Source organism: Oncorhynchus clarkii, chromosome 10 (genome assembly GCF_045791955.1).
Source record: "Oncorhynchus clarkii lewisi isolate Uvic-CL-2024 chromosome 10, UVic_Ocla_1.0, whole genome shotgun sequence".
NCBI lineage: Eukaryota > Metazoa > Chordata > Actinopteri > Salmoniformes > Salmonidae > Oncorhynchus > Oncorhynchus clarkii.
The window spans coordinates 72,288,827-72,311,000 of record NC_092156.1 but is presented as its reverse complement, the minus strand read 5'-3'; the positions used below and the strand labels follow the sequence as shown (position 1 = coordinate 72,311,000).

The window sequence follows — 22,174 nt, the reverse complement described above, 5'->3', positions numbered from 1 at the left end:
ACTTTGACACCCCTGACGTAGAGCATAAAAATAATCCTCTGTTGTAAAACTCACTGCTGAGTTCCACATATTTTGGCCTTGTACTTTATCTCCTTTCTGGACAGTGATCTGCTCAGGAAATATCAAGATATTGTACATTTTTTCAACTGATTTCCTTCATTCATACATCTTCCTCTGCACCTCTCATGATGACTGTTTAGCTTGTAAATCTGCTTCGCAAAATAGATCACTCAGTCAAGTAGGAATCAAATACAACTTAAATATCCCAGAATGCTTTTGTATTTGAGTGTTATCTCAGTGAACGTCTCTACTCACTACCACTGTCACATGTCATGTTATTGTCACATCTAAATGAGGAAAGTAGTTGAGGAGCTACGTTTTCTTTTTCTCTCCTCTTGTTCCAGATGTCCTGCTTCAGCCTGATATCAACATACAGTATATCACAAAAGTGAGTACACCCCTCACATTTGTGTAAATATTTGAGTATATCTTTTCATGTGACAACACTGAAGAAATGACACTTTGCTACAATGTAAAGTAGTGAGTGTACAGCTTGTATAACAGTGTAAATTTGCTGTCCCCTCAAAATATCTCAACACACAGCCATTAATGTCTAAACCGCTGGCAACAAAAGTGAGAACAAAAAAAAAGTGAAAATGTCCAAATTGGGCCCAAAGTGTCAATATTTTGTGTGGCCACCATCATTTTCCAGCACTGCCTTAACCCTCTTGGGCATGTAGTTCACCAGAGCTTGACAGGTTGCCACTGGAGTCCTCTTCCACTCCTCCATGACGACATCACGGAGCTGGTGGATGTTAGAGACCTTGCACTCCTCCACCTTCCGTTTGAGGAAGGAGGAAGGCCCCACAGATTCTCAATAGGGTTTAGGTCTGGAGACATGCTTGGCCAGTCCATCACCTTTAACCTCAGCTTCTTTAGCAAGGCAGTGGTCGTCTTGGAGGTGTGTTTGGGGTCGTAATCATGTTGGAATACTGCCCTGCGGCCCAGTCTCCGAAGGGAGGGGGATCATGCTCTGCTTCAGTATGTCACAGTACATGTTGGCATTCATGGTTCCCTCAATGAACTGTAGATCCCCAGTGCCGGCAACACTCATGCAGCCCCAGACCATGACACTCCCACCACCATGCTTGACTGTAGGCAAGACACACTTGTCTTTGTACTCCTCACCTGGTTCCCGCCACACACGCTTGACACCATCTGAACCAAATAAGTTTATCTTGGTCTCATCAGACCACAGGACATGGTTCCAGTAATCCATGTCCTTAGTCTGCTTGTCTTCAGCAAACAGTTTGCGGGCTTTCTTGTGCATCATCTTTAGAAGAGGCTTCCTTCTGGGACGACAGCCATGCAGACCAATTTGATGCAGTGTACGGCGTATGGTCTGAGCACTGACAGGCTGACCCCCCACCCCTTCAACCTCTGCAGCAATGCTGGCAGCACTCATACGTCTATTTCCCAAAGACAACCTCTGGATATGATGCTGAGCACGTGCACTCAACTTCTTTGGTCGACCATGGCGAGGCTTGTTCTGAGTGGAACCTGTCCAGTTAAACCGCTGTATGGTCTTGGCCACCAGCTCAGTTTCAGGGTCTTGGCAATCTTCTTATAGCCCAGGACATCTTTATGTAGAGCAACAATTATTTTTTCAGATCCTCAGAGAATTCTTTGCCATGAGGTGCAAGGTTGAACTTCCAGTGACCAGTCAGTATGAAGGAGTGTGAGAGCGATGACACCAAACACACCTGCTCCCCATTCACACCTGAGACCTTGTAACACTAACGTGTCACATGACACCGGGGAGGAAAAATGGCAAATTGGGCCCAATTTGGACATTTCCACTTAGGGGTGGAAGCGGTTTAGACATTAATGGCTGTGTGTTGAGTTATACAAGCTGTACACTCACTACTTTACACTGTTATACAAGCTGTACACTCACTACTTTACACTGTTATACAAGCTGTACACTCACTACTTTACACTGTTATACAAGCTGTACACTCACTACTTTACACTGTTATACAAGCTGTACACTCACTACTTTACACTGTTATACAAGCTGTACACTCACTACTTTACACTGTTATACAAGCTGTACACTCACTACTTTACACTGTTATACAAGCTGTACACTCACTACTTTACACTGTTATACAAGCTGTACACTCACTACTTTACACTGTTATACAAGCTGTACACTCACTACTTTACATTGTAGCAAAGTGTCATTTCTTCAGTGTTGTCACATGAAAAGATATACTCAAATATTTACACAAATGTGAGGGGTGTACTCACTTTTGTGATATACTGTATGTTGTCTCAGTGACTGTAGGCCCACTACTCATGTTGCCCTGTGAGGGAGGGTGGCTGGCACTGTTACATGCTGATGTTATTGTCATATCTATAGGAAACTAGTTGAAGAGGTTTTTCTTGTTCTCTTTTATTGTTAAAGATCTCCTGGTCCAGCCTGATATCTTCCTGACTGACTCAATGGGAGGGGTCTCCAGGGGCCACCAGGGGCCCGAGATGTTCAGGGGCTACAGCTTCACCATCACCTGCTCCACTCAGCCACAGTACCCAGGAGGCTCCTTCCTCCTCACATTCACCGGCTCCAACAGAACCCTGACCCAGCCAGCTGTCAATCACTCTGCTGCCTTCCTCTTCCCTGCTGCAGATGACTCCCACCAAGGGAACTACAGCTGTGTTTATGACAATTATGTTTTCTCTCATAACTTCTCCTCTGAGAGTGAGCTCCTCTCCCTCACCATAACAGGTAACTGGATGTTTAGAGGAGACGGGGAGGAGAGGAAATGAGAGAGGGAGAGGGTTGAGGAGGAGAAGGTGAGAGGAGGTACTGTTTGTCTCCTACCGTTCCACTCAGAGGACTCTACTTTCTGTTATCAAGTGGGCGTTTCCAATATATTTAGTGAACTAGTCATTTCAGTGAAGGGAACAAGTGTACACTTTAGGAGAAAGTAGAGATAATTGGGGCAATGCTTCTTTCTAGTCTACAGTCCTGCGTCTGTGACACCAGGGAGAGAGTGGAGGGGTGACTAGTAGGTCTGTCCGTCCGCCCGCCCCCCCTTTGCTGCTATAACAGCCTCCAGTCTTCTGGGAAGGCTTTCCACTAGATGTTGGAACATTGCTGCAGTGACTTGCTTCCATTCAACCACAAGAGCATTAGTGAGGTCGGGGGATTAGACCTTAGGTTTTCGATGGAGTTGAGGTCAGGGCTTTGTAAAGTTCTTCCACACAATTTGAAGGGGTGTCCACATACTTTTGTATATATAGTGTATGTACACATGGGTGTTGTTGCACCATACCAACGATAAGCCTGTCTTCCCCATCACATCATGAAAAGTCATGTTGATGTTCATTTAACCTCTGTCTCTCTCTTCCTCTGACTCCTCCCTTTCTCCTTTATTTCTCTCTATCTCTCTGTCTCTTTCTCTCTCTTTCTCCTCTGTCTCTCTCTTTCTCCTCAGATCTCCAGGCTCAAAGCGTCAGTCCACCAGGTAGGTAGAGTATAAATCTGCAGTGATTATAGCAGTTCAATATTAGTCAACTTTATTATACCACATGGAGAAATTCATGTGTCCATACAAACCATTCTAAACCCCAATAACAAGTAGTGTTTTATGGAACTACTAATACTTGTCAACCACAAAGCATTACTGCTGTTAGAATAACAGAATCACTGTCATCATCTGTCCTCACCACTGTTTTTTCCTCTCTGCTATCTACAGCTGAATACTCAGTCAGACTGGTGGATGGGACCACTTCCTGTTCTGGGACAGTGGAAGTCTTCTACAGAGGAGAGTGGACAGGTGTATGTTTTAGGTGGTGGGACATAATGAGACAGGTTAAGGTTGTGTGTAGAGAGCTGGACTGTGGGAATCCTGTAGCTGAATCTAGAGGATCTCTGTTTGAAGATGGAAGAAGAGGAGTCACACTATATAGTAGTTGCTATGGAGATGAGTCTTCTATTAGACAGTGTGACATCATAGGTGGACGTGGTGTCTGTGATGGTGGATATTATCATCATGTGACCTGTTCAGGTAAGAGACTGGTCATATTGAGAGATTTATTTATACATTATACAATATTACCATGTATCATGTTTTATGTGTTTTTAATTCATTTAATTAGAGGGAGAGATGTCAGATGTATTTAAACATTATATTTGTATTTGTCATATTGGTTTATGGGAGATGTTCATGGGCAGATCATTGTAGTTCAGATGGTACTGAAGTGAAGCTGCCTGATGGATGTCCAGCTGTTTATTTTCTATAAAGTGAAGTGAACTTATTCCTGTCTCCTGCCTGCATTATTCCCAACCCTATCCTGAGTGACTAAGAACCCATTTCTACCTCTTACAGTATCAAACATAGCAGACTACAATATTATATCCAACATATTTGTGTTGAGTCCTTGACAGTGTCATCAACAAAACTGATTGAATGTTCAACCAACTCTTTTTCTCCAGAGTCTGTGCGGCTTGTGGATGGAGCTGGTCTCTGCTCTGGGAGAGTGGAGGTGAAGTCCAATCAGTCCTGGGCCTCAGTGTGTGAAGCTGACTTTGACCGGCAGGATGCAGATGTAGTCTGTGGGGAGCTCGGCTGTGGGGCTCCTGCAGCTCTACAGGGGGGGCTCTATGGAGAAGGTGAGGGTCAGACCTGGGATAAAGAGTTCCAGTGTAAAGGCAATGAGTCCCTTCTCCTGGACTGTGACACCTCAGACAGAGAGAACAACACCTGCCTACCTGGTAATGCTGTTGGACTCACCTGCTCAGGTAAGAAACAGTTTGTCACTCAGTCAACATTGTTTCTCACCTGGAGTGAAGAATATGAGAGACAATATAGGTGTGTTTTAGTGAGAAAATAGTAAGATTACTGTCTCTCTCTTTTCTTTTCTCAGAGCCTGATGATGTGAGGCTGGTGGGAGGAGGCAGTTGCTGTGCTGGTGGAGTGGAGTGGTACGACCAGGGAGAGTGGAGGACTGTGGGAAATCTCTCTAACGTGGAGGCTATAGCTGCACTAGTGTGTAGACAGCTGGGTTGTGGCTCCACTGTTTCAGTACCACCTGGAAACACCACTAGAGGGTTTGGAGTTTCCTGTCATGGGTCTGAGTCTTCACTGAGGGAGTCTTCCAGAAGTTTTGATCTCCTTCCTGGACTCACAGTGATCTGCTCAGGTAATAACAAGATGCACTATATGGCCAATAGTAAGTTGACTTCAGTGGATTCGGCTTTTTCAGTCACACCTGTTGCTGACAGGTGTCTAAAATCAAGCACACAGCCATGTAAGGGAACACCCCCCTGAAATGGACAAAAATCAATGGGAATTCATTGGCACTGGACAAACCATATACACGGTGTCCAATACCACTCAATTTGGCGTTGTTTCGTTCAAAGTTGATTGCAAATGCCAGGTGTAACACTTTGAAAATCCAATCGGTGACGAGCACGCTCCACTGTGGTTTTTGATATTGCAAATCCAAAAGCAACATTTTGAAAAAATTAAAAATAAAAAAATGAAAAAATAAATAAAAAACCTAGCAACCCCTTAAAAAAGTGCTTTCTGGACCGTTTTTCGAAAATCTTTCGATTTTTGTTTGTCAATTACACATGTGTAAGAACTGTATGAATATACTTTTGTCCAATTTTATAATAAAAAATAAAACAATTGTAACTTGTGCATAAGGCATATGTTTTGTCCATTTGCAATATGATTTCATAGGAAGTCAAAAGTAACTTTTTTGGGGGCCAAATGCCATAAGAAATTTGATATGCTCAAAAATCCTGCAGAAATGCAAAATTGTCTGGCCTGATGAACTCGGGATGGCCGGGCAGTGATAGTTGTTCCTTTCCATCACTCGTTGCGTTGATTTCATCATGTCCATTTGGTGATGTTTTTTTCACTATAGAATCCTATTGCAAATGCACGTGCATTTGCAATATGTTTCAATGGGCATTTACCATCACGAATTTGGCATGCTCATAAATCCTGCAGAAATGCAAAATTGACTGGCCCGATGAACTCGGGATGGCCGAGCAGTGATAGTTGTTCCTTTCCATCGCTCGTTAGGGTTGATTTCAGAATGTCACTTTGGTGATGGTACCTCACTGTTTAAACATATTGCAAACGGACAATAGTCACCAGCAAGTCACTGTCCATCAGTCAATTAGATATCATTCTGACACCAAACTGATACAAACCGACACCAAACCCACTTTTTCCTACTCGTTTAGTAGCCAACTATCACATACTTCAGAGCTGGCCCAAAATTCACAAAGCCTTCTGTTCAAAAATGTAAAACACGTAGTTACGTTCTAGCTGCGGGTCCAGTTCTGACATTATGTGTAGGCCTAGCTGAGACGACCCCGAATCCCAAGTTTCAGCTCGATAGGTCATTTGGTGCCCGAGCAAGACCCCAATTGGTGCTGAAAATCTATTTTTTTCCCACGGGGTCCTTGCTACGGGGTCCTTGAATGAGCTATCGGACAGAAACGTTGGGGTCCGTCTATATGGGCCGAGGCGGTCTCAATGCACCTAGTCTTGCGACTCTGGGACATTTCTAAATGTTGTCATTTTCGTGATGCAAAAATGAATTGAAGTTATTGCAAATGTACGAGGCTGTTTCTCAGTCCGAGAACCTTCTAGAGCCACAGAACTCACCATGCACTATCGACCTGAGGTCTAGAACAGGTTTCTAAAGTTTCAGAACTCTAGGTCTGACTGTTCTTAAATAGTTCAAACAAGGTTAACTAATGCAGGCAGTGTATGTCTCTACGCACCCCAATGTGTCCCTCCTTCCAAGCTGTTTGTGTGTCTGATTTAGTTTTTCATGGAAATGTTATGGGATAAATGACTGATTTACAGTTCATGGGGGTTGCCTAATCACACATATGAAGTTTTGGAAAGATCTAACTTTTTTAACCTTTCGAAACAGCCCCTGAGACACCAATTATGGCACTTCCGGTTGGCACAGGAAGCTATAAGTAAACACATATCCTCATTGGGGTATGCTTTTACAGAATCCTGAGTTTTAAGTCTTTACGTTAAGAACTGAATGATTTACACAGGGTTGAATGCACTATTTATATCAAACTGCAGGTAGGGTATGGATATACACTTTTAGGGTGATTTTATCCACTTCCGGTTGGTCCAGGAAGCTTAGAATCGCCCTCATAGTGGCCTGATGGACTGTCATCGAAGACAGGTTCATACGGCATTCATAACCCACATAGGCTTCAGGTTGAATTTAGGGGTGCAGGCAATGTATTCCTATGGGGAGAGAAGTCAATGCCAACTGTTTGATGTAAACACTTTCTTTTAACTGTTAAGGGTTAATGCCACACGGTCAAGGTTAGACTTGCACGGATCGAGAGGACCTCAGGAACGTACCTGAGGTCGAATTGTGCTTCTCACCCTAACGGTTCTCCCACTGTCACCCAAAAGCAAATTACATTTAGGGCCAGGCTTCATTTTGGGCCTTCTGTTTTTCAAGGTCGCTGCACTCAGAGCGAGCTACGGTCAAGCGGGGCGTCTCGTTGAACTCGGCACAGTCTGGAGACTATGGTGATGCCATTTTTTGTGTTGATTTCAGAATGCCATTTTGGTGATGGTCCCTCTCCGTTTAAACATATTGCAAATGTACAAAAGTCAACAAGCAAGTCAGTGTCCATCAGTCAATTAGATGTCATTCTGACACCAAACTGATACCAATTGACACCAAACGCACTTTTTCCAACTCATTTAGAAGCCAACTATCACCTATTTCAGAGCAGGCCCATAATTCACAGCGCCTTCAGTTTAAAACATAATAAAAACGTAAAACACATAGTTACGTTCTAGCTGCGGGTCCAGTTCGGACATTATGTGTAGGCCTATGTGAGGCGACCCCGAATCCCGAGTTTCGGCTCGATAGGTCCATCGGTGCTCGAGCAAAACCCTAATTGGTGCTGAAAATCCACTTTTTTCCATGCCTTGCTATGGGGTCCTTGAATGAGCTATCGGACAGAAACGTTGGGGTCCGTCTATATGGGCCGAGCCGGTTTCAATGCACCTAGTCTTGCGTCTCTGAGACTTTTCTAAATGTCGTAATTTTCGTAATGGTCAAAATGAATTGAAGTCATTGCAAATGTACAAGGCAGTTTTCTCGGTCCAAGAACCTTCTAGAGCCACAGAACCTAACTCACCACGTACTATCGACCTGATGTCTAGAACAGGTTTCTAAAGTTTCAGAACTCTAGGTCTGACGGTTCTTTTTTAGCTCGAACAAAGGTAACTATTGTAGGCACTGTCTGTCTCTACGCACCCCAATGGGTCCCTCCTTCCAAGTTGTGTGTTAGTGTGATTTAGTTTTCCTTTGAAATGTTATGGGAAAAATGACTGATTTACAGTTCATGGGGGTTGCCTAATCACACATATGAAGTTTTGAAAAGATCTGACCATTTTAACCCTTCAAAACAGCCACTATGACACCATTTAAGGCACTTCCGGTTGGCACAGGAAGCTATAAATAAACTCATATCCTGATTGGGGTATGCTTTTACAGAATCCTGAGTTTTAAGTCTTTACGTTAAGAACTGAGTTTTTTACGGAGGGTTTAGTGAGTGTGTGTTATTTCAGAAAATCATAGAAAATCACAGAAATCTCGCAGAGCTCCGCAGCACACTTTAAAAATATGAACACCCTGCAACTGGATCTGTAACTGTTTAACAAAAAAAAAACTACTTTTGAACATCACCAATTTGACATTGTACGATTTATCTTAAATGATGATAGATAAATGGCTGGTTCTTTTTTTATTGACACCGGAGGTGATATGGTCCTTGACTAGTCTCTCAAAGCACTTCATGATGACGGAAGTGAGTGCTACCATCTACTGTATCTTGCCTATGCCGCTCTGTACCATCACTCATTCATATATCTTTATGTACATATTCTTTATCCCCTTACACTTGTAAGGTAGTAGTTTTGGAATTGTTAGCTAGATTACTTGTTGGTTATTACTGCATTGTCGGAACTAGAAGAACAAGCATTTCGCTACACTCGCATTAACATCTGCTAACCATGTGTATGTGACAAATACAATTTGATTTGATAAAATTTGATTTGATTTGATTTTGAGTTCGTTTGATGACTTCCCGGTGGATCCGGCCCTGCCGCACAGCCCGACGCCGTCCGCGAATTTTACAAACGTTTTCGGACGTCTGGTAAGGGACCGTACATTTGCAATATGGACTTTCTCACTAACCATATGGCGAATGCCAAAATGTTCCCTTAAGGTATGCAATCTCCATAGACACACATTGCCAGTAGAATGGACTTACTGAAGATCTCATTGACTTTCAACGTTGCATGTCTAGGAGCAACAACGGCTCAGCCGTGAAGTGGTAGACAACATCACAAGCTCACAGAACGGACCGCCGAGAGCTGGACCGCGTAGAGCGTAAAAATAATCCTCTGTTGTAAAACTCACTGCTGAGTTCCACATACTTTAGTCCATGTATTATATCTCCTTCCTGGACTCACAGTGATCTGCTCAGGAAATGTCAAGATATTATAATTATATTCAACTGAGTTCCTTCATTCATACAACTTCCTCTGCACCTCTCATGATGACTGTTTAACTTGTCAGTCTGCTTTACTAAATAGATCACTCAGTCAAGTACGAATCAAATACAACTTAAATATCCCAGAATGCTTTATATTTGAGTGTTACCTCAGTGAACGTCTCTACTCACTACCACTGTCACAAAGAGAGAATAAGGGAGGAGGAGAGGAAGAGGGAGAGATAGGAAAGATAAAATATATTTTTATCACTAAGTTCTCACCAGTGATCATCATAACCAGTAACCTTTTCTACTCTTGGCCCATCCTGACCCTGACATACAGCATCAGACCTTGTAGATCAGATGTTACTGAAGTGAAGCTACCTGACGGATGTCCAGCTGTTTATTTTCTATAAAGTGAAGTGAACTTTTCCTGTCTCCTGCCTGCATTATTCCCAACCCTATCCTGAGTGACTAAGAACCCATTTCTACCTCTTACAGTATCAAACATAGCAAACTACAATCTTTTATCCAACATATTTGTGTTTAGTCCTCGACAGTGTCATCAACAAAACTGATTGAATGTTCAACCAACTCTTTTTCTCTAGAGTCTGTGCGGCTTGTGGATGGAGCTGGTCTGTGCTCTGGGAGAGTGGAGGTGAAGTCCAATCAGTCCTGGGCCTCAGTGTGTGAAGCTGACTTTGACCGGCAGGATGCAGAGGTCGTCTGTAGGGATGTTGGCTGTGGGGCTCCTGCAGCTCTACAGGGGGGGCTCTATGGAGGAGGTGAGGGTCAGACCTGGGATAAAGAGTTCCAGTGTAAAGGCAATGAGTCCCTTCTCCTGGACTGTGACACCTCAGACAGAGAGAACAACACCTGCCTACCTGGTAATGCTGTTGGACTCACCTGCTCAGGTAAGAAACAGTTTGTCACTCAATCAACATTGTTTCTCACCTGGAGTGAAGAATATGAGAGACAATATAGGTGTGTTTTAGTGAGAAAATAGTACGATTACTGTGTCTCTCTTTTCTTTTCTCAGAGCCTGATGATGTGAGGCTGGTGGGAGGAGGCAGTCGCTGTGCTGGTGGAGTGGAGTGGTACGACCAGGGAGAGTGGAGGACTGTGGGAGCTGATGACTGGAACCAGAGGAATGTAGCTGCAGTAGTGTGTAGACAGCTGGGTTGTGGCTCCACTGTTTCAGTACCACCTGGAAACACCACTAGAGGGTTCAGAGTTTCCTGTTCTGGGTCTGAGGGCGCACTGAGGGAGTGTAGGAGAAGTTATGATCTCTTTCCTGGACTCACAGTGATCTGCTCAGGTAATAAATAACAAGATGCACCATGTGGCCAAAAGTATGTGGACATTCGTGGATTTGGCTATTTCAGCACACCCGTTGCTGACAGGTGTATCAAATTGAGCACACAGCCATGCAATCTCCATAGACAAACATTGGCAGTAGAATGGTTTTACTGAAATGCTCTGTGATTTTCAACAAGTCAAGGAGCAACAACGTATCAGCCGCAAAACTCACTGCTGAGTTCCACATACTTTTGTCCATGTATTATATCTCCTTCCTGGACTGACAGTGATCTGCTCAGGAAATATCAACATATTATCATTATATTCAACTGATTTCCTTCATTCATACAACTTCCTCTGCACCTCTCATGATGACTGTTCAACTTGTCAGTCTGCTTTACTAAATAGATCACTCAGTCACGTAGGAATCAAATACAACTTAAATATCCCAGAATGCTTTGTATTTGAGTGTTATCTCAGTGAACGTCTCTACTCACTACCACTGTCACATGTCATGTTATTGTCATATTTAAATGAGGAAAGTAGTTGAGGAGCTACGTTTTCTTTTTCTCTCGTCTTGTTCCAGATGTCCTGCTTAAGCCTGATATCAACATATGTTGTCTCAGTGACTGTAGGCCCACTACTCATGTTGCCCTGTGAGGGAGGGTGGCTGGCACTGTTACATGCTGATGTTATTGTCATATCTATAGGAAACTAGTTAAAGAGGTTTTTCTTGTTCTCTTTTATTGTTACAGATCTCCTGGTCCAGCCTGACATCTTCTTGACTGACTCAATGGGAGGGGTCTCCAGGGGCCACCAGGGGCCTGAGATGTTATGGGGCCACAGCTTCACCATCACCTGCTCCACTCAGCCACAGTACCCAGGAGGCTCCTTCCTCCTCACATTCACCGGCTCCAACAGAACCCAGACCCAGCCAGCTGTCAATCACTCTGCTGCCTTCCTCTTCCCTGCTGCAGATGACTCCCACCAAGGGAACTACAGCTGTGTTTATGACAATTATGTTTTCTCTCATAACTTCTCCTCTGAGAGTGATCTCCTCTCCCTCACCATCACAGGTAAGTGAACATGAACCAGACTTATAACTTTGTCATTGACAGATTTTCCACAGATCTATGTGATGATGATCAGTCCCCTCATCAAAGGTGTTTCTGTTTGCAGCCTCTCCTCTGCCAGCCTTCATCATCAGACACGTTGTAGTGCTGCTGATCCTACTGACAGCCATCACCACCATATCCACCACCATATTATACCTGTACTGTACTAAGGTAAAGACATTTTCTCAGACGGAGATTTGGAAAATTCTTTGTTTTCATCATTAACAGATAACAGGGACAGACTCCAACACTCAGACATCATTAACAGATAACAGGGACACACTCCAACACTCAGACATCATTAACAGATAACAGGGACACACTCAGACACTCAGACATCATTAACAGATAACAGGGACACACTCAGACACTCAGACATCATTAACAGATAACAGGGACAGACTCCAACACTCAGACATCATTAACAGATAACAGGGACACACTCCAACAATCAGACATCATTAACAGATAACAGGGACACACTCAGACATCATTAACAGATAACAGGGACACACTCCAACACTCAGACATCATTAACAGATAACAGGGACAGACTCCAACACTCAGACATCATTAACAGATAACAGGGACACACTCCAACACTCAGACATCATTAACAGATAACAGGGACACACTCCAAGACTCAGACATCATTAACAGATAACAGGGACACACTCCAAGACTCAGACATCATTAACAGATAACAGGGACACACTCCAACACTCAGACATCATTAACAGATAACAGGGACACACTCCAAGACTCAGACATCATTAACAGATAACAGGGACACACTCCAACACTCAGACATCATTAACAGATAACAGGGACACACTCAACACTCAGACATCATTAACAGATAACAGGGACACACTACAACACTCAGACATCATTAACAGATAACAGGGACACACTACAACACTCAGACATCATTAACAGATAACAGGGACACACTCCAAGACTCAGACATCATTAACAGATAACAGGGACACACTCCAACACTCAGACATCATTAACAGATAACAGGGACACACTCCAACACTCAGACATCATTAATTAACAGATAACAGGGACACACTCCAACACTCAGACATCATTAACAGATAACAGGGACACACTCCAACACTCAGACATCATTAACAGATAACAGGGACACACTCCAACACTCAGACATCATTAACAGATAACAGGGACACACTCAGACACTCAGACATCATTAACAGATAACAGGGACACACTCAGACACTCAGACATCATTAACAGATAACAGGGACAGACTCCAACACTCAGACATCATTAACAGATAACAGGGACACACTCCAACAATCAGACATCATTAACAGATAACAGGGACACACTCAGACATCATTAACAGATAACAGGGACACACTCCAACACTCAGACATCATTAACAGATAACAGGGACAGACTCCAACACTCAGACATCATTAACAGATAACAGGGACACACTCCAACACTCAGACATCATTAACAGATAACAGGGACACACTCCAAGACTCAGACATCATTAACAGATAACAGGGACACACTCCAAGACTCAGACATCATTAACAGATAACAGGGACACACTCCAACACTCAGACATCATTAACAGATAACAGGGACACACTCCAAGACTCAGACATCATTAACAGATAACAGGGACACACTCCAACACTCAGACATCATTAACAGATAACAGGGACACACTCAACACTCAGACATCATTAACATATAACCAGGGACACACTACAACACTCAGACATCATTAACAGATAACAGGGACACACTACAACACTCAGACATCATTAACAGATAACAGGGACACACTCAGACACTCAGACATCATTAACAGATAACAGGGACACACTCCAAGACTCAGACATCATTAACAGATAACAGGGACACACTCCAACACTCAGACATCATTAACAGATAACAGGGACACACTCCAACACTCAGACATCATTAATTAACAGATAACAGGGACACACTCCAACACTCAGACATCATTAACAGATAACAGGGACACACTCCAACACTCAGACATCATTAACAGATAACAGGGACACACTCCAACACTCAGACATCATTAACAGATAACAGGGACACACTCCAACACTCAGACATCATTAACAGATAACCAGGGACACACTCCAACACTCAGACATCATTAACAGATAACAGGGACACACTCCAACACTCAGACATCATTAACAGATAACAGGGACACACTCCAACACTCAGACATCATTAACAGATAACAGGGACACACTCCAACATTCAGACATCATTAACAGATAACAGGGACACACTACAACACTCAGACATCATTAACAGATAACAGGGACAGACTCCAAGACTCAGACATCATTAACAGATAACAGGGACACACTCCAACACTCAGACATCATTAACAGATAACAGGGACACACTCCAACACTCAGACATCATTAACAGATAACAGGGACACACTCAGACACTCAGACATCATTAACAGATAACAGGGACACACTCAGACACTCAGACATCATTAACAGATAACAGGGACAGACTCCAACACTCAGACATCATTAACAGATAACAGGGACACACTCCAACAATCAGACATCATTAACAGATAACAGGGACACACTCAGACATCATTAACAGATAACAGGGACACACTCCAACACTCAGACATCATTAACAGATAACAGGGACAGACTCCAACACTCAGACATCATTAACAGATAACAGGGACACACTCCAACACTCAGACATCATTAACAGATAACAGGGACACACTCCAACACTCAGACATCATTAACAGATAACAGGGACACACTCCAACACTCAGACATCATTAACAGATAACCAGGGACACACTCCAACACTCAGACATCATTAACAGATAACAGGGACACACTCCAACACTCAGACATCATTAACAGATAACAGGGACACACTCCAACACTCAGACATCATTAACAGATAACAGGGACACACTCCAACATTCAGACATCATTAACAGATAACAGGGACACACTACAACACTCAGACATCATTAACAGATAACAGGGACACACTCCAACACTCAGACATCATTAACAGATAACAGGGACACACTCCAACATTCAGACATCATTAACAGATAACAGGGACACACTACAACACTCAGACATCATTAACAGATAACAGGGACACACTCCAAGACTCAGACATCATTAACAGATAACAGGGACACACTCCAACACTCAGACATCATTAACAGATAACAGGGACACACTCCAACACTCAGACATCATTAACAGATAACAGGGACACACTCCAACACTCAGACATCATTAACAGATAACCAGGGACACACTCCAACACTCAGACATCATTAACAGATAACAGGGACACACTCCAACACTCAGACATCATTAACAGATAACAGGGACACACTCCAACACTCAGACATCATTAACATATAACAGGGACACACTCCAACACTCAGACATCATTAACAGATAACCAGGGACACACTCCAACACTCAGACATCATTAACAGATAACAGGGACACACTCCAACACTCAGACATCATTAACAGATAACAGGGACACACTCCAACATTCAGACATCATTAACAGATAACAGGGACACACTACAACACTCAGACATCATTAACAGATAACAGGGACACACTCCAAGACTCAGACATCATTAACAGATAACAGGGACACACTCCAACACTCAGACATCATTAACAGATAACAGGGACACACTCCAACACTCAGACATCATTAACAGATAACAGGGACACACTCCAACACTCAGACATCATTAACAGATAACAGGGACACACTCCAAGACTCAGACATCATTAACAGATAACAGGGACACACTCCAACACTCAGACATCATTAACAGATAACAGGGACACACTCCAACACTCAGACATCATTAACAGATAACAGGGACACACTCCAACACTCAGACATCATTAACAGATAACCAGGGACACACTCCAACACTCAGACATCATTAACAGATAACAGGGACACACTCCAACACTCAGACATCATTAACAGATAACAGGGACACACTCCAACACTCAGACATCATTAACAGATAACAGGGACACACTCCAACATTCAGACATCATTAACAGATAACAGGGACACACTACAACACTCAGACATCATTAACAGATAACAGGGACACACTCCAAGACTCAGACATCATTAACAGATAACAGGGACACACTCCAACACTCAGACATCATTAACATATAACAGGGACACACTCCAACACTCAGACATCATTAACAGATAACCAGGGACACACTCCAACACTCAGACATCATTAACAGATAACAGGGACACACTCCAACACTCAGACATCATTAACAGATAACAGGGACACACTCCAACATTCAGACATCATTAACAGATAACAGGGACACACTCCAACATTCAGACATCATTAACAGATAACAGGGACACACTACAACACTCAGACATCATTAACAGATAACAGGGACACACTCCAAGACTCAGACATCATTAACAGATAACAGGGACACACTCCAACACTCAGACATCATTAACAGATAACAGGGACACACTCCAACACTCAGACATCATTAACAGATAACAGGGACACACTCCAACACTCAGACATCATTAACAGATAACCAGGGACACACTCCAACACTCAGACATCATTAACAGATAACAGGGACACACTCCAACACTCAGACATCATTAACAGATAACAGGGACACACTCCAACACTCAGACATCATTAACAGATAACAGGGACACACTCCAACACTCAGACATCATTAACAGATAACAGGGACACACTCCAACACTCAGACATCATTAACAGATAACAGGGACACACTCCAACACTCAGACATCATTAACAGATAACAGGGACACACTCCAACACTCAGACATCATTAACAGATAACAGGGACACACTCCAACATTCAGACATCATTAACAGATAACAGGGACACACTACAACACTCAGACATCATTAACAGATAACAGGGACACACTCCAAGACTCAGACATCATTAACAGATAACAGGGACACACTCCAACACTCAGACATCATTAACAGATAACAGGGACACACTCCAACACTCAGACATCATTAACAGATAACCAGGGACACACTCCAACACTCAGACATCATTAACAGATAACAGGGACACACTCCAACACTCAGACATCATTAACAGATAACAGGGACACACTCCAACACTCAGACATCATTAACAGATAACAGGGACACACTCCAACACTCAGACATCATTAACATATAACCAGGGACACACTACAACACTCAGACATCATTAACAGATAACAGGGACACACTACAACACTCAGACATCATTAACAGATAACAGGGACACACTCCAAGACTCAGACATCATTAACAGATAACAGGGACACACTCCAACACTCAGACATCATTAACAGATAACAGGGACACACTCAGACACTCAGACATCATTAACAGATAACAGGGACACACTCCAAGACTCAGACATCATTAACAGATAACAGGGACACACTCCAACACTCAGACATCATTAACAGATAACAGGGACACACTCCAACACTCAGACATCATTAATTAACAGATAACAGGGACACACTCCAACACTCAGACATCATTAACAGATAACAGGGACACACTCCAACACTCAGACATCATTAACAGATAACAGGGACACACTCCAACACTCAGACATCATTAACAGATAACAGGGACACACTCCAACACTCAGACATCATTAACAGATAACCAGGGACACACTCCAACACTCAGACATCATTAACAGATAACAGGGACACACTCCAACACTCAGACATCATTAACAGATAACAGGGACACACTCCAACACTCAGACATCATTAACAGATAACAGGGACACACTCCAACATTCAGACATCATTAACAGATAACAGGGACACACTACAACACTCAGACATCATTAACAGATAACAGGGACAGACTCCAAGACTCAGACATCATTAACAGATAACAGGGACACACTCCAACACTCAGACATCATTAACAGATAACAGGGACACACTCCAACACTCAGACATCATTAACAGATAACAGGGACACACTCAGACACTCAGACATCATTAACAGATAACAGGGACACACTCAGACACTCAGACATCATTAACAGATAACAGGGACAGACTCCAACACTCAGACATCATTAACAGATAACAGGGACACACTCCAACAATCAGACATCATTAACAGATAACAGGGACACACTCAGACATCATTAACAGATAACAGGGACACACTCCAACACTCAGACATCATTAACAGATAACAGGGACAGACTCCAACACTCAGACATCATTAACAGATAACAGGGACACACTCCAACACTCAGACATCATTAACAGATAACAGGGACACACTCCAAGACTCAGACATCATTAACAGATAACAGGGACACACTCCAAGACTCAGACATCATTAACAGATAACAGGGACACACTCCAACACTCAGACATCATTAACAGATAACAGGGACACACTCCAAGACTCAGACATCATTAACAGATAACAGGGACACACTCCAACACTCAGACATCATTAACAGATAACAGGGACACACTCAACACTCAGACATCATTAACATATAACCAGGGACACACTACAACACTCAGACATCATTAACAGATAACAGGGACACACTACAACACTCAGACATCATTAACAGATAACAGGGACACACTCCAAGACTCAGACATCATTAACAGATAACAGGGACACACTCAGACACTCAGACATCATTAACAGATAACAGGGACACACTCAGACACTCAGACATCATTAACAGATAACAGGGACACACTCCAAGACTCAGACATCATTAACAGATAACAGGGACACACTCCAACACTCAGACATCATTAACAGATAACAGGGACACACTCCAACACTCAGACATCATTAACAGATAACAGGGACACACTCCAACACTCAGACATCATTAACAGATAACAGGGACACACTCCAACACTCAGACATCATTAACAGATAACAGGGACACACTCCAACACTCAGACATCATTAACAGATAACAGGGACACACTCCAACACTCAGACATCATTAACAGATAACCAGGGACACACTCCAACACTCAGACATCATTAACAGATAACAGGGACACACTCCAACACTCAGACATCATTAACAGATAACAGGGACACACTCCAACATTCAGACATCATTAACAGATAACAGGGACACACTCCAACATTCAGACATCATTAACAGATAACAGGGACACACTACAACACTCAGACATCATTAACAGATAACAGGGACACACTCCAAGACTCAGACATCATTAACAGATAACAGGGACACACTCCAACACTCAGACATCATTAACAGATAACAGGGACACACTCCAACACTCAGACATCATTAACAGATAACCAGGGACACACTCCAACACTCAGACATCATTAACAGATAACAGGGACACACTCCAACACTCAGACATCATTAACAGATAACAGGGACACACTCCAACACTCAGACATCATTAACAGATAACAGGGACACACTCCAAGACTCAGACATCATTAACAGATAACAGGGACACACTCCAAGACTCAGACATCATTAACAGATAACAGGGACACACTCCAAGACTCAGACATCATTAACAGATAACAGGGACACACTCCAACACTCAGACATCATTAACAGATAACAGGGACACACTCCAAGACTCAGACATCATTAACAGATAACAGGGACACACTCCAACACTCAGACATCATTAACAGATAACAGGGACACACTCAACACTCAGACATCATTAACATATAACCAGGGACACACTACAACACTCAGACATCATTAACAGATAACAGGGACACACTACAACACTCAGACATCATTAACAGATAACAGGGACACACTCCAAGACTCAGACATCATTAACAGATAACAGGGACACACTCCAACACTCAGACATCATTAACAGATAACAGGGACACACTCAGACACTCAGACATCATTAACAGATAACAGGGACACACTCCAAGACTCAGACATCATTAACAGATAACAGGGACACACTCCAACACTCAGACATCATTAACAGATAACAGGGACACACTACAACACTCAGACATCATTAACAGATAACAGGGACACACTCCAAGACTCAGACATCATTAACAGATAACAGGGACACACTCCAACACTCAGACATCATTAACAGATAACAGGGACACACTCCAACACTCAGACATCATTAACAGATAACCAGGGACACACTCCAACACTCAGACATCATTAACAGATAACAGGGACACACTCCAACACTCAGACATCATTAACAGATAACAGGGACACACTCCAACACTCAGACATCATTAACAGATAACAGGGACACACTCCAAGACTCAGACATCATTAACAGATAACAGGGACACACTCCAAGACTCAGACATCATTAACAGATAACAGGGACACACTCCAAGACTCAGACATCATTAACAGATAACAGGGACACACTCCAACACTCAGACATCATTAACAGATAACAGGGACACACTCCAAGACTCAGACATCATTAACAGATAACAGGGACACACTCCAACACTCAGACATCATTAACAGATAACAGGGACACACTCAACACTCAGACATCATTAACATATAACCAGGGACACACTACAACACTCAGACATCATTAACAGATAACAGGGACACACTACAACACTCAGACATCATTAACAGATAACAGGGACACACTCCAAGACTCAGACATCATTAACAGATAACAGGGACACACTCCAACACTCAGACATCATTAACAGATAACAGGGACACACTCAGACACTCAGACATCATTAACAGATAACAGGGACACACTCCAAGACTCAGACATCATTAACAGATAACAGGGACACACTCCAACACTCAGACATCATTAACAGATAACAGGGACACACTCCAACACTCAGACATCATTAATTAACAGATAACAGGGACACACTCCAACACTCAGACATCATTAACAGATAACAGGGACACACTCCAACACTCAGACATCATTAACAGATAACCAGGGACACACTCCAACACTCAGACATCATTAACAGATAACAGGGACACACTCCAACACTCAGACATCATTAACAGATAACAGGGACACACTCCAACACTCAGACATCATTAACAGATAACAGGGACACACTCCAACATTCAGACATCATTAACAGATAACAGGGACACACTACAACACTCAGACATCATTAACAGATAACAGGGACACACTCCAACACTCAGACATCATTAACAGATAACAGGGACACACTCCAACATTCAGACATCATTAACAGATAACAGGGACACACTACAACACTCAGACATCATTAACAGATAACAGGGACACACTCCAAGACTCAGACATCATTAACAGATAACAGGGACACACTCCAACACTCAGACATCATTAACAGATAACAGGGACACACTCCAACACTCAGACATCATTAACAGATAACAGGGACACACTCCAACACTCAGACATCATTAACAGATAACCAGGGACACACTCCAACACTCAGACATCATTAACAGATAACAGGGACACACTCCAACACTCAGACATCATTAACAGATAACAGGGACACACTCCAACACTCAGACATCATTAACATATAACAGGGACACACTCCAACACTCAGACATCATTAACAGATAACCAGGGACACACTCCAACACTCAGACATCATTAACAGATAACAGGGACACACTCCAACACTCAGACATCATTAACAGATAACAGGGACACACTCCAACATTCAGACATCATTAACAGATAACAGGGACACACTACAACACTCAGACATCATTAACAGATAACAGGGACACACTCCAAGACTCAGACATCATTAACAGATAACAGGGACACACTCCAACACTCAGACATCATTAACAGATAACAGGGACACACTCCAACACTCAGACATCATTAACAGATAACAGGGACACACTCCAACACTCAGACATCATTAACAGATAACAGGGACACACTCCAAGACTCAGACATCATTAACAGATAACAGGGACACACTCCAACACTCAGACATCATTAACAGATAACAGGGACACACTCCAACACTCAGACATCATTA

The 22,174-nt window shown here is 42.9% G+C and overlaps 1 protein-coding gene across 1 annotated transcript in view; it reads left to right on the top strand.

The window, feature by feature from the left end:
• The first annotated feature begins 1,747 nt into the window (after positions 1 to 1,747).
• Positions 1,748 to 22,174, top strand: part of LOC139419334 (immunoglobulin superfamily member 1-like) — a 50,506-nt gene continuing 30,079 nt past the window's right edge. The window contains exons 1-3 of the mRNA XM_071169276.1: positions 1,748 to 1,790; positions 2,471 to 2,791; positions 11,632 to 11,952. Of these exons, the coding sequence (XP_071025377.1) occupies positions 1,748 to 1,790; positions 2,471 to 2,791; positions 11,632 to 11,952 (685 nt within the window). The remainder of the gene's footprint in view (positions 1,791 to 2,470; positions 2,792 to 11,631; positions 11,953 to 22,174) is intronic.